The sequence below is a fragment of the Dreissena polymorpha genome, chromosome 5 (assembly GCF_020536995.1).
Source record: "Dreissena polymorpha isolate Duluth1 chromosome 5, UMN_Dpol_1.0, whole genome shotgun sequence".
In the NCBI taxonomy this organism is placed as follows: Eukaryota; Metazoa; Mollusca; class Bivalvia; order Myida; family Dreissenidae; genus Dreissena; species Dreissena polymorpha.
In genome coordinates, this window is record NC_068359.1 from 52,928,844 (window position 1) to 52,941,924 (window position 13,081).

A 13,081-nucleotide genomic window follows, 5' to 3' on the forward strand; every position below is an offset into this window, starting at 1 on the left:
TTTTATTTTAACTGGGGTCACTAACATGTTTTGGGATACATAATTACATTATTGTTTACATTATTTTTACATTACATTATTCTCAGCAATGACACTTTAACAGAGGCAGAGTTCTACAGTGAGGGTTGTTTTGTGACCAGTGTGTAAATCTGCACAGTCTGCTGTTTACAAAGCACATCACCTATAACAAAAAGGGATACGTTCAAGTGGCCGGTGTCGTAGGCGACGGAAGAATTTCTATTTATTTGTGATAGTCAACACTGCTGGGACAGGAGGGATACTTATGGCCGGAGGGTTATTAGTGGCTTAGGGGTTATTTGTGGCCTGACAAGACACAACAGGGTAATTGCTTGGAACCACGGGGTCCGGCTGCAACAACAGACGCCCGGGGAACAAAGGCCCGGCAAACTGGGGAAGTAAATCGTTAATTTGGAGATATCCTCAACAACTCCAACCTGGGAGGGACGATAGCCGGTCCCCAATGTGAGGAACATAAAGGAAAGATAATTAATCCATGTATTATTGACAGGAGGCGCATATTTACTTTTCCTGCCCAGAAAAATGACTAAATAACTTAGGTAAATAACAGGTATACATACATTATTAAATAATTATTTATTTATGGACTTTTGTTTTCCTCCATTTACTTTTTGATATACTATTAATATGTCGTGTTATATGTATAATTTTAAATTGTATGAGTCTCTATCTTTGTGTGAGTCTTTATATTTGTATGAATCTTAACATTTGTATGATTTGGCAGAAATGGGTATTTCCCAGAGGAATTAGATATATGTATATACTGTACGACAATATGAATGTTTACAATTGGTAAAATTGCGCAAATTCTGCAATAACAATACTTCCACCCTCACTGCCAAATTTTTAGGCGGTACAGATTCTGGAAGTTAGACAATGTCTGTTAGCACATGCTTTGTGCATAATTTTTAATTGTATGAGTCTTTATATTACATTATTAAGAAAATGATCAAAATAACAGCGAATCCGATGCTTTAAGTGTGTTTTGTAACCCACAAACAAAGTGATTTATAGCCATTTCCAGAATGGCCGCTAAAAGAAATGTGGAGTTGGGCTTTGTCGAAGAAAAAGAGATATTCCTTCTGAAAAGTAGATTCTTTCCGAGCAAAGTATGCGGTTTGCCCTCATGGCTGTCATTGAATCTACTTCCAAGCGTGTTTGTTCGAAACCAACCGTGTTTCTTCTACAGTACAGGTCTACGCACCAGATTCTTCAAAAAGTTTCGCTTTCCATTGGTCAGTTTTCATATGTATATGCTGCAATCATAACTGTTGCAAATCGAATTACGCAGACAATTTGATTGTGTTCAGGTCTCAGCTGCCAAAAGTAAACGATTTTTTTAGTTGCCAGCCTCCTGCAGAGTTTCCCATCGAAAATGAGATAGATGCCTCTAAATATGCCAAGCTGTACAGGGTAGATGCATCTGTTACGATGCAACTAAATTTTCACAACTAAATTTTCACGACTAACAAGTGGACAGACTGTTGTAATTAGAGAATTTATCTGGAAAAAGGAAGATCAACCTTGCATAGTTGCTACAAGAAACACTAAAATATTCACTACATCTAGTTAGTTCTTCTTGAATGCTCTGAGCTCTTTTTGAATGCTCTGAGCTGTTCTTGATTAGACCAAATTCAATGTCAAAATAATAAGTCTCAAGTTTGTCTATAAATTCGAATTCAATCAACCTAAAACAGCGTAACAAACACAATACCTGTTACCATCGATATAAATTTGCGTGTTGTTTGTTGATAAATGCTAAAAAGATTTTTTTTATAAAAACTGTCGTTAAACCGAAAGTCCAAGTTTTGAATTGACCATTATCTATCTTACGGAGGTTCCGTAGAAAGTCAGTGTATTACAATTGGTTGGTTAGACACAAGATCTGTCTAGCAGAGGATTCCGGTGATAAACAATAGCGTATTTTTGAATTCAGAATTTTCGGAGTACTCGGCTTTTTCAATTTAAAAAACGTAAACATTTTTATAAACTGTTGACATGTTTTAAACATTAGGGATTAATATGATTATTATTCGAACACACCACATCACGTAACAGGGCCCTAGTTTGGCCGTTTTGGGGCCGAAATTCGGCCCCATTCCCCCCTTAAAATAGTATACTTTTTTCCCCTATTTCAACTTAAAATTCCCCCTCCAAAAAAAAAAATATTATTTTATTTTTTTTACTTTTATACCTATGTTGCCAGCTGGTATTGTGCTATGAACCTTTGATAACATGTATATTTATGTAAATTACATTAAAATATAGCAATTTTAAGTGTTGAATGGTTGGTGATAAGATCTTCTAAAAGTCCCCTTTTCGCCCAAAACGACTCAAAAAAAACCCCTCTAAGGGCCCGGCCCCAATCCCCCAAAGTGTAGAAAGGGCCCTGCGTAAGTTGTTTTAATTTGTGCATTTGTAATATATATATGATCTGTTTGTGTTTATTTATGCCAGAAAATAGATCATGTTGCTAATATTACAGAATAAAGTAGCGCCCAGATTTCGGGGAGGAGACTTGACATGGAATATTCAAATAACCAGTTGCAACTCCCAGCGACCCGGAGTTTAGTGTTTTCATTGATCAGTCAATTTTATAATAAAGTGAACGTGCATGCAACTGGAGCAGGCCAAAAACATCACTAATTCTTATGTGTTGACAAGCAACTTTGCTTTGCCATTGTTTGAGGGATTGTTTAATTTTAATATTTTTAAATTTTTGACTTGTAGAGTTTCCCTTAAGGTTGACCGCTATGGGGCTTTGGGACTTGATGGCTATGCCATACCTTCCAATGAACCAATACAATACTAACCTCCCATGCATGTTGACATTATTTATTCCACATCACAATGTGCAAGTTATCAACAGCTTGTTTTATAAATGACCATGCTGTGCATGGTTATAAACCTTTATTGGAAGCAAAAATTACAAAAATACTGACTTCTTTAGAAATAGTTGCAGTTTTGGTAGTTTGAATGTATATACCAGTATGTAGATATGGTACATACATTAATTAAGCTGTGTTGTAGTAAATCACCTGATGAAATCAGTTTTCTGGCTTATAGCTGTTTAATTTAAATCAAATTCATTTAAAGAAAACTGCAGCAACAGCCCATAGATATTTAAAAATGAACATATCTGCTTGTTGTTTAAGATCAAATAGTTGTTTCAGATTGTTAAGTCAAGCTGTTATCTTTCAGAAAATGATATGCCACAAGCGATTGAGCAGCCATCAATGGACATTAGTGCTGAGCTGTCGACAGAAACTGTCAGTCATCATTTGCAGCCTCCTGACAGGCCTTTGGCTCAAAGAGACTCTGATATGGCATCAGACAATGGTATGTTTGTGTGTGTGTGTGTGTGTGTGTTAATGTAGCACACCAAATGTGCTACATAATAAGCAATCTTTTAGTTAATCACCTGATGGAATCCATTTTCCGGCTTATAGTTGTTTAAGTTTAAATTGATGTAAAGAATGCTGCAGCAACAGCCCATTGATATCTGCTTGTTGTGAAAGATCAAATAGATCTTTCAGATTGTAAAGTCGAGCTGTTATCTTTCAGAAAATGATTTGCCTCAAGCGATTGAGCAGCCATCAATGGACAGTAGTGCCAAGCTGTTGACAGAAACTGTCGGTCATCATTTTCAGCCTCCAGACAGGCCTTCAGGTCAAAGAGACTATGACATGAAATCAGCCAATGGTATGTTTGTGTGTGTGTGTGTTTATGTAGCACACCAAACATGCTACATATTAAGCTATCTTGTAGTTAATCATCTGATGGAATCAGTTTACTGGCTGATAGCTGTTTAATTTTAAATTCATGTGAAGAATGCTGTAGCAAAAGCCCATTGATAATTATGTTGAACACATCTGCTTGTTGTAAAAGATCAAATAGATGTTTCAGATGGTAAAATCGAGCTGTTATCTTTCAGAAAATGATTTGCCTCCAGGGATAGATCAGCAATCAATGGACTAGTGCTGAGCTGTCGACAGAAACCATCAGTCATCATTTGCAGACTCCTGACCGGCTTTCGGCTAAAAGAGACTCTGATATGGGAATCAGAAAATGGTATGTTTGTGTGTGTGTGTGTGTGTGTGTGTTTATGTAGCACACCAAAAGTGCTACATGTTAAGTAATCTTGAAGTTAATCACCTGATGGAATCAGTTTTCCGGCTTATAGCTGTTTAAGTTTAATCAAATTCATTTCAAGAATGCTGCAGCAACAGCCCATTGATATTTATATTGAACATCTGCTTGTTGTGAAAGATCAAATAGATCTTTCAGATTGTAAAGTCGAGCTATTATCTTTCAGAAAATGATTTGCCTCAAGCGATTGAGCAGCCATCAATGGACAGTAGTGCCGAGCTGTTGACAGAAACTGTATGTCATCATTTTCAGCCTCCAGACAGGCCTTCAGGTCGAAGAGACTCTGACATGAAATCAGCCAATGGTATGTTTGTGTGTGTGTGTGTTTATGTAGCACACCAAACATGCTACATATTAAGCTATCTTGTAGTTAATCATCTGATGGAATCAGTTTTCTGGCTAATAGCTGTTTAATTTTAAATTCATGTAAAGAATGCTGTAGCAAAAGCCCATTGATGATTATGTTGAACACATCTGCTTGTTGTGAAAGATCAAATAGATGTTTCAGATGGTAAAAGTGAGCTGTTATCTTTCAGAAAATGATTTGCCTCCAGGGATAGATCAGCAATCAATGGACTAGTGCTGAGCTGTCGACAGTAACCATCAGTCATCATTTGCAGACTCCTGACCGGCCTTCGGCTAAAAGAGACTCTCATATGGAATCAGAAAATGGTATTTTTGTGTGTGTGTGTGTTTATGTAGCACACCAAAAGTGCTACATATTAAGTAATATTGAAGTTAATTAAGTTTAATCAAATTCATTTGAAGAATGCTGCAGCAACAACCCATTGATATTTATATTGAACACATCTGCTTGTTGTGAATGATCCAATAGATGTTTCAGATGGTAAAGTCAAACTGTTATCTTTCAGAAAATGATTTGCCTCCAGCGATTGATCAGCCATCAATGGACAGTAGTGCCGAGCTGTCGACAGAAACCATCAGTCATCATTTGCAGCCTCCTGAAAGGTCTTCAGCTCAAAGAGACTCTGATATGGAATCAGGCAATGGTATGTTTGTGTGTGTGTGTGCTTTTGTAGCACACCAAATGTGCTACATATTAAAGTGATATTATGTGCATTTTTCACTGTTGAATTGAGCTGAAAATAATTAACACGTCAAAAGAGTTAGTTAAAATGTGGTTACTGACCAATTATCTGCAACTCATCTTTCTACCAGTTGATTATAAAAAGTATATATTTTGTTCGATATTTTACATGACTCACCCAGTCCTCTAAGCCGAAATAATTCGTAAAACAAAGTAGTGTCTTTGTGTCGTATGAATGAATCTGCACTAACACTAGATTGAGATTCACATCGTAAATCGAATCTTGTGTGTCATCAGTTGTCAAAACGAAAGTACTGTTGATGTTTAAATGCATTATTTTTCTCTTTCTGGGATATTGTTTTAGTATGTTGATGCTGCATTAACAAATATAAGTGTATATGAAGTGAAAACACCAAAAATAAACAACGGTTGCGATAGACACCTATAAATGGTAATATGCCTATAATATCACTAAGCAATGTTGTAGTTAATCACCTAATGGAATCCGGTTTCTGGCTTATAGTTGTTTTAGTTTAAATAAATGTAAAGAATGCTGCAGCAACAGCCCATTGATATTTATATTGAACACGTCGCTAGTTGTGAAAGATCAAATAGTTGTTTCCGATTGTCAAGTCGAGCTGTTATCTTTCAGAAAATGATTTGCCTCCAGCGATTAAGAAGCCATCAATGGACAGTACTGCTGAGCTGTTGATAGAAACTGTCAGTCATCATTTGAAGCCTTCTGACAGGCCTTCGGCTCAAAAGGACTCTGACATGGAATCAGACAATGGTATGTTTGTGTGTGTGTGTGTGTTTATGTAGCACACCAAACGTGCTACATATTAAACAATCTTGTAGTTAATCACCTGATGGAATCAGATTTCTGGCTTATAGCTGTTTAAGTTTAAATTCATGTAAAGAATGCTGCAGCAACAGCCCATTGATATTTATATTGAACACATCTGCTAGTTGTGAAAGATCAAATACAGTCGAAACACGATGGCTCGAACTCTTTTGGCTCGAATTTCCGGTAGGCTCAAACTCTCATTAAAGCACCGAATTTTTGTTACTGTTTATCCATATAAAATTTTGTCGAATGGCTCGAATTCGCAAGGCTCGAATTATCGGATGGCTCAAACTGTTCAACAGTCCCGATCGCAATTTTCACACGTTCTTTTGTTCGGATGGCTCGAACTCGCTTCGGGTCGCATAAACTTTTAATCGAATAGGACTGCTTGATTAAAGGAACACAATATTTAGTATAACACCGGTTTCAAACATGTCATCGACTCAATCGTTAATTGATTTGAGTAAAAGATGACATTGAATAAAATAAAATATTGGTACATACAAGTTTTAAATATATATTTGTTTTTTATGCTCCCCGAAAATTTTCGGGGATCATATAGTTGCCAGTTTGAAGTTCCTTCCTTACTTCCGTACTTCCTTCCGTCACACTTTTGTTACCATTTCTCATAGCACCTTCAATACTTTACCGATCTCTTTCATAGTTGGCATGTAGGTACCTTGCATTGACCTCTACCTTTTGATGAGGTTTGAGGTCACTCGGTCATAGTCAAGGTCACAGAGGCTAATAATAAAATACTTTTTCTGTCACACTTTTGCTACCGTTTCTCATAGCACCTTCAATACTTTACTGATCTCTTTCATATTTGGCATGTATGTACCTTGCATGGACCTCTACCTTTTGATGAGGTTTTAGGTCACTGGGGTCTAGGTCAAGGTCACCGAGGCTAATAATATACTTTTTCCATCACACTTTGTTTACAGTTTCTCATAGCACCTTCAATACTTTACCGATATCTTTCATATTTGGCATGTAGGTACCTTGAATGGAACTCTACCTTTTGATGAGGTTTGAGGTCACTGGGTCAAGGTCACCGAGGCTAATAATAATATACTTTTTCCATCACACTTTTGTTACAGTTTCTCATGTCACCTTCAATACTTTACTGATCTCTTTCATATGTGGCATGTAGGTACCTTGCATGGACCTTTACCTTTTGATGAGGTTTGAGGTCACTGGGGTCAAGGTCACTGAGGCTATTAATATACTTTTTCTGTCACACTTTTTTTTACAGTTTCTCATAGCACCTTCAATTCTTTACCGATCTCTGTCATATTTGGCATGTAGGTACCTTGCATGGACCTCTACCTTTTGATGAGGTTTGAGGTCACTGGGGTCAAGGTCACCGAGGCTAATAATAGAATTTTCTGTCACACTTTTTTTTAATACAGTTTTTCATAGTACACGTACCTTCAATACTTTACCGATCTCTTTTATATTTGGCATGTATGTACCTTGCATGGACCTCTACCTTTTGATGAGGTTTGATGTCACTGGGGTCAAGGTCACAGAGGCTAATAATAGATTTTGCCTTCACACTTTTGTTACAGTTTCTCGTAGCGCCTTCAATACTTTACCGATCTCTTTCATATTTGGCATTAGGTGCCTTGCATGGACCTCTACCTTTTGATGAGGTTTTAGGTCACTGGATCAAGGTCAAGGTCACAGAGGCTAATAATAGATTTTCCCGTCACACTTTTGTTACAGTTTCTCATATCACCTTCAATACTTTACCAATCTCTTCCATATTTGGCATGTAGGTACCTTGCATGGACCTCTACCTTTTGATGAGGTTTGATGTCACTGGGGTCAAGGTCACAGAGGCTTATAATAGATTTTGCCTTCACACTTTTGTTACAGTTTCTCGTAGCACCTTCAATACTTTACCGATCTCTTTCATATTTGGCATTAGGTGCCTTGCATGGACCTTTACCTTTTGATGAGGTTTTAGGTCACTGGGGTCAAGGTCAAGGTCACAGAGGCTAATAATTGATTTTCCCGTCACACTTTTGTTACAGTTTCTCATATCACCTTCAATACTTTACCAATCTCTTCCATATTTGGCATGTAGGTACCTTGCATGGACCTCTACCTTTTGATGAGGTTTGAGGTCACTGGGGTGGGTCAAGGTCACAGAGGCTAATAGTAGATTTTTTTAGGTGGTTATTAACACATAGATTGACAAAGCGCATCATCTGGGAGCATCCATCAGTTTCACTGATATTCTTGTTATTAATTCAAAAGCAGAAAGTAGAACGAAGTGGTACAGAGTTTAAGCACTATGCGTACTCGTCAACTGAAGGTAAAAATGTTCGTAAACAACACTTTATTAGAAATTGGATGGGTCGAATTCCGGATGGCTCGAATTTTTGTTGCCGGTCCCGACAAATTCGAGCCATCGAGTTTCGACTGCAGATATGTCAGATGGTTAAGTCCAGCTGTTATCTTTCAGCAAATGATATGCCTTCAGCGATTGAGCAGTCATCAATGGACAGCTATCGACAGAAACTGTCAGTCATCATTTTCAGCCTCCAGACAGGCCTTCAGGTCAAAGAGACTATGACATGAAATCAGCCAATGGTATGTTTGTGTGTGTGTGTGTTTATGTAGCACACCAAACATGCTACATATTAAGCTATCTTGTAGTTAATCATCTGATGGAATCAGTTTACTGGCTGATAGCTGTTTAATTTTAAATTCATGTGAAGAATGCTGTAGCAAAAGCCCATTGATAATTATGTTGAACACATCTGCTTGTTGTAAAAGATCAAATAGATGTTTCAGATGGTAAAATCGAGCTGTTATCTTTCAGAAAATGATTTGCCTCCAGGGATAGATCAGCAATCAATGGACTAGTGCTGAGCTGTCGACAGAAACCATCAGTCATCATTTGCAGACTCCTGACCGGCTTTCGGCTAAAAGAGACTCTGATATGGAATCAGAAAATGGTATGTTTGTGTGTGTGTGTGTGTGTGTGTGTTTATGTAGCACACCAAAAGTGCTACATGTTAAGTAATCTTGAAGTTAATCACCTGATGGAATCAGTTTTCCGGCTTATAGCTGTTTAAGTTTAATCAAATTCATTTCAAGAATGCTGCAGCAACAGCCCATTGATATTTATATTGAACATCTGCTTGTTGTGAAAGATCAAATAGATCTTTCAGATTGTAAAGTCGAGCTATTATCTTTCAGAAAATGATTTGCCTCAAGCGATTGAGCAGCCATCAATGGACAGTAGTGCCGAGCTGTTGACAGAAACTGTATGTCATCATTTTCAGCCTCCAGACAGGCCTTCAGGTCGAAGAGACTCTGACATGAAATCAGCCAATGGTATGTTTGTGTGTGTGTGTGTTTATGTAGCACACCAAACATGCTACATATTAAGCTATCTTGTAGTTAATCATCTGATGGAATCAGTTTTCTGGCTAATAGCTGTTTAATTTTAAATTCATGTAAAGAATGCTGTAGCAAAAGCCCATTGATGATTATGTTGAACACATCTGCTTGTTGTGAAAGATCAAATAGATGTTTCAGATGGTAAAAGTGAGCTGTTATCTTTCAGAAAATGATTTGCCTCCAGGGATAGATCAGCAATCAATGGACTAGTGCTGAGCTGTCGACAGTAACCATCAGTCATCATTTGCAGACTCCTGACCGGCCTTCGGCTAAAAGAGACTCTCATATGGAATCAGAAAATGGTATTTTTGTGTGTGTGTGTGTTTATGTAGCACACCAAAAGTGCTACATATTAAGTAATATTGAAGTTAATTAAGTTTAATCAAATTCATTTGAAGAATGCTGCAGCAACAACCCATTGATATTTATATTGAACACATCTGCTTGTTGTGAATGATCCAATAGATGTTTCAGATGGTAAAGTCAAACTGTTATCTTTCAGAAAATGATTTGCCTCCAGCGATTGATCAGCCATCAATGGACAGTAGTGCCGAGCTGTCGACAGAAACCATCAGTCATCATTTGCAGCCTCCTGAAAGGTCTTCAGCTCAAAGAGACTCTGATATGGAATCAGGCAATGGTATGTTTGTGTGTGTGTGTGCTTTTGTAGCACACCAAATGTGCTACATATTAAAGTGATATTATGTGCATTTTTCACTGTTGAATTGAGCTGAAAATAATTAACACGTCAAAAGAGTTAGTTAAAATGTGGTTACTGACCAATTATCTGCAACTCATCTTTCTACCAGTTGATTATAAAAAGTATATATTTTGTTCGATATTTTACATGACTCACCCAGTCCTCTAAGCCGAAATAATTCGTAAAACAAAGTAGTGTCTTTGTGTCGTATGAATGAATCTGCACTAACACTAGATTGAGATTCACATCGTAAATCGAATCTTGTGTGTCATCAGTTGTCAAAACGAAAGTACTGTTGATGTTTAAATGCATTATTTTTCTCTTTCTGGGATATTGTTTTAGTATGTTGATGCTGCATTAACAAATATAAGTGTATATGAAGTGAAAACACCAAAAATAAACAACGGTTGCGATAGACACCTATAAATGGTAATATGCCTATAATATCACTAAGCAATGTTGTAGTTAATCACCTAATGGAATCCGGTTTCTGGCTTATAGTTGTTTTAGTTTAAATAAATGTAAAGAATGCTGCAGCAACAGCCCATTGATATTTATATTGAACACGTCGCTAGTTGTGAAAGATCAAATAGTTGTTTCCGATTGTCAAGTCGAGCTGTTATCTTTCAGAAAATGATTTGCCTCCAGCGATTAAGAAGCCATCAATGGACAGTACTGCTGAGCTGTTGATAGAAACTGTCAGTCATCATTTGAAGCCTTCTGACAGGCCTTCGGCTCAAAAGGACTCTGACATGGAATCAGACAATGGTATGTTTGTGTGTGTGTGTGTGTTTATGTAGCACACCAAACGTGCTACATATTAAACAATCTTGTAGTTAATCACCTGATGGAATCAGATTTCTGGCTTATAGCTGTTTAAGTTTAAATTCATGTAAAGAATGCTGCAGCAACAGCCCATTGATATTTATATTGAACACATCTGCTAGTTGTGAAAGATCAAATACAGTCGAAACACGATGGCTCGAACTCTTTTGGCTCGAATTTCCGGTAGGCTCAAACTCTCATTAAAGCACCGAATTTTTGTTACTGTTTATCCATATAAAATTTTGTCGAATGGCTCGAATTCGCAAGGCTCGAATTATCGGATGGCTCAAACTGTTCAACAGTCCCGATCGCAATTTTCACACGTTCTTTTGTTCGGATGGCTCGAACTCGCTTCGGGTCGCATAAACTTTTAATCGAATAGGACTGCTTGATTAAAGGAACACAATATTTAGTATAACACCGGTTTCAAACATGTCATCGACTCAATCGTTAATTGATTTGAGTAAAAGATGACATTGAATAAAATAAAATATTGGTACATACAAGTTTTAAATATATATTTGTTTTTTATGCTCCCCGAAAATTTTCGGGGATCATATAGTTGCCAGTTTGAAGTTCCTTCCTTACTTCCGTACTTCCTTCCGTCACACTTTTGTTACCATTTCTCATAGCACCTTCAATACTTTACCGATCTCTTTCATAGTTGGCATGTAGGTACCTTGCATTGACCTCTACCTTTTGATGAGGTTTGAGGTCACTCGGTCATAGTCAAGGTCACAGAGGCTAATAATAAAATACTTTTTCTGTCACACTTTTGCTACCGTTTCTCATAGCACCTTCAATACTTTACTGATCTCTTTCATATTTGGCATGTATGTACCTTGCATGGACCTCTACCTTTTGATGAGGTTTTAGGTCACTGGGGTCTAGGTCAAGGTCACCGAGGCTAATAATATACTTTTTCCATCACACTTTGTTTACAGTTTCTCATAGCACCTTCAATACTTTACCGATATCTTTCATATTTGGCATGTAGGTACCTTGAATGGAACTCTACCTTTTGATGAGGTTTGAGGTCACTGGGTCAAGGTCACCGAGGCTAATAATAATATACTTTTTCCATCACACTTTTGTTACAGTTTCTCATGTCACCTTCAATACTTTACTGATCTCTTTCATATGTGGCATGTAGGTACCTTGCATGGACCTTTACCTTTTGATGAGGTTTGAGGTCACTGGGGTCAAGGTCACTGAGGCTATTAATATACTTTTTCTGTCACACTTTTTTTTACAGTTTCTCATAGCACCTTCAATTCTTTACCGATCTCTGTCATATTTGGCATGTAGGTACCTTGCATGGACCTCTACCTTTTGATGAGGTTTGAGGTCACTGGGGTCAAGGTCACCGAGGCTAATAATAGAATTTTCTGTCACACTTTTTTTTAATACAGTTTTTCATAGTACACGTACCTTCAATACTTTACCGATCTCTTTTATATTTGGCATGTATGTACCTTGCATGGACCTCTACCTTTTGATGAGGTTTGATGTCACTGGGGTCAAGGTCACAGAGGCTAATAATAGATTTTGCCTTCACACTTTTGTTACAGTTTCTCGTAGCGCCTTCAATACTTTACCGATCTCTTTCATATTTGGCATTAGGTGCCTTGCATGGACCTCTACCTTTTGATGAGGTTTTAGGTCACTGGATCAAGGTCAAGGTCACAGAGGCTAATAATAGATTTTCCCGTCACACTTTTGTTACAGTTTCTCATATCACCTTCAATACTTTACCAATCTCTTCCATATTTGGCATGTAGGTACCTTGCATGGACCTCTACCTTTTGATGAGGTTTGATGTCACTGGGGTCAAGGTCACAGAGGCTTATAATAGATTTTGCCTTCACACTTTTGTTACAGTTTCTCGTAGCACCTTCAATACTTTACCGATCTCTTTCATATTTGGCATTAGGTGCCTTGCATGGACCTTTACCTTTTGATGAGGTTTTAGGTCACTGGGGTCAAGGTCAAGGTCACAGAGGCTAATAATTGATTTTCCCGTCACACTTTTGTTACAGTTTCTCATATCACCTTC

The 13,081-nt window shown here is 37.5% G+C and overlaps 1 protein-coding gene across 16 annotated transcripts in view; it reads left to right on the top strand.

Moving 5' to 3' along the window:
* Positions 1–1,041: 1,041 nt before the first annotated feature.
* LOC127881208 (cytadherence high molecular weight protein 1-like) overlaps positions 1,042–13,081 on the top strand; it is a 33,372-nt gene continuing 21,332 nt past the window's right edge. For 8 of the 16 annotated variants that reach the window (XR_008049972.1, XR_008049970.1, XR_008049967.1 and 5 more), the window contains exons 1-9: positions 1,042–1,274; positions 3,241–3,378; positions 3,604–3,741; positions 4,355–4,492; positions 5,061–5,198; positions 5,889–6,026; positions 9,297–9,434; positions 10,003–10,140; positions 10,831–10,968. Coding sequence is in view for 9 of the 16 variants with exons in the window: in XM_052428924.1 (XP_052284884.1) it covers positions 1,151–1,274; positions 3,241–3,378; positions 3,604–3,741; positions 4,355–4,492; positions 5,061–5,198; positions 5,889–6,026; positions 9,297–9,434; positions 10,003–10,140; positions 10,831–10,968 (1,228 nt within the window). In the remaining 7 variants the exon portion in view is untranslated. The remainder of the gene's footprint in view (positions 1,275–3,240; positions 3,379–3,603; positions 3,742–4,354; positions 4,493–5,060; positions 5,199–5,888; positions 6,027–9,296; positions 9,435–10,002; positions 10,141–10,830; positions 10,969–13,081) is intronic. The other 8 variants (XR_008049968.1, XR_008049966.1, XM_052428917.1 and 5 more) reach the window with 7 other exon arrangements.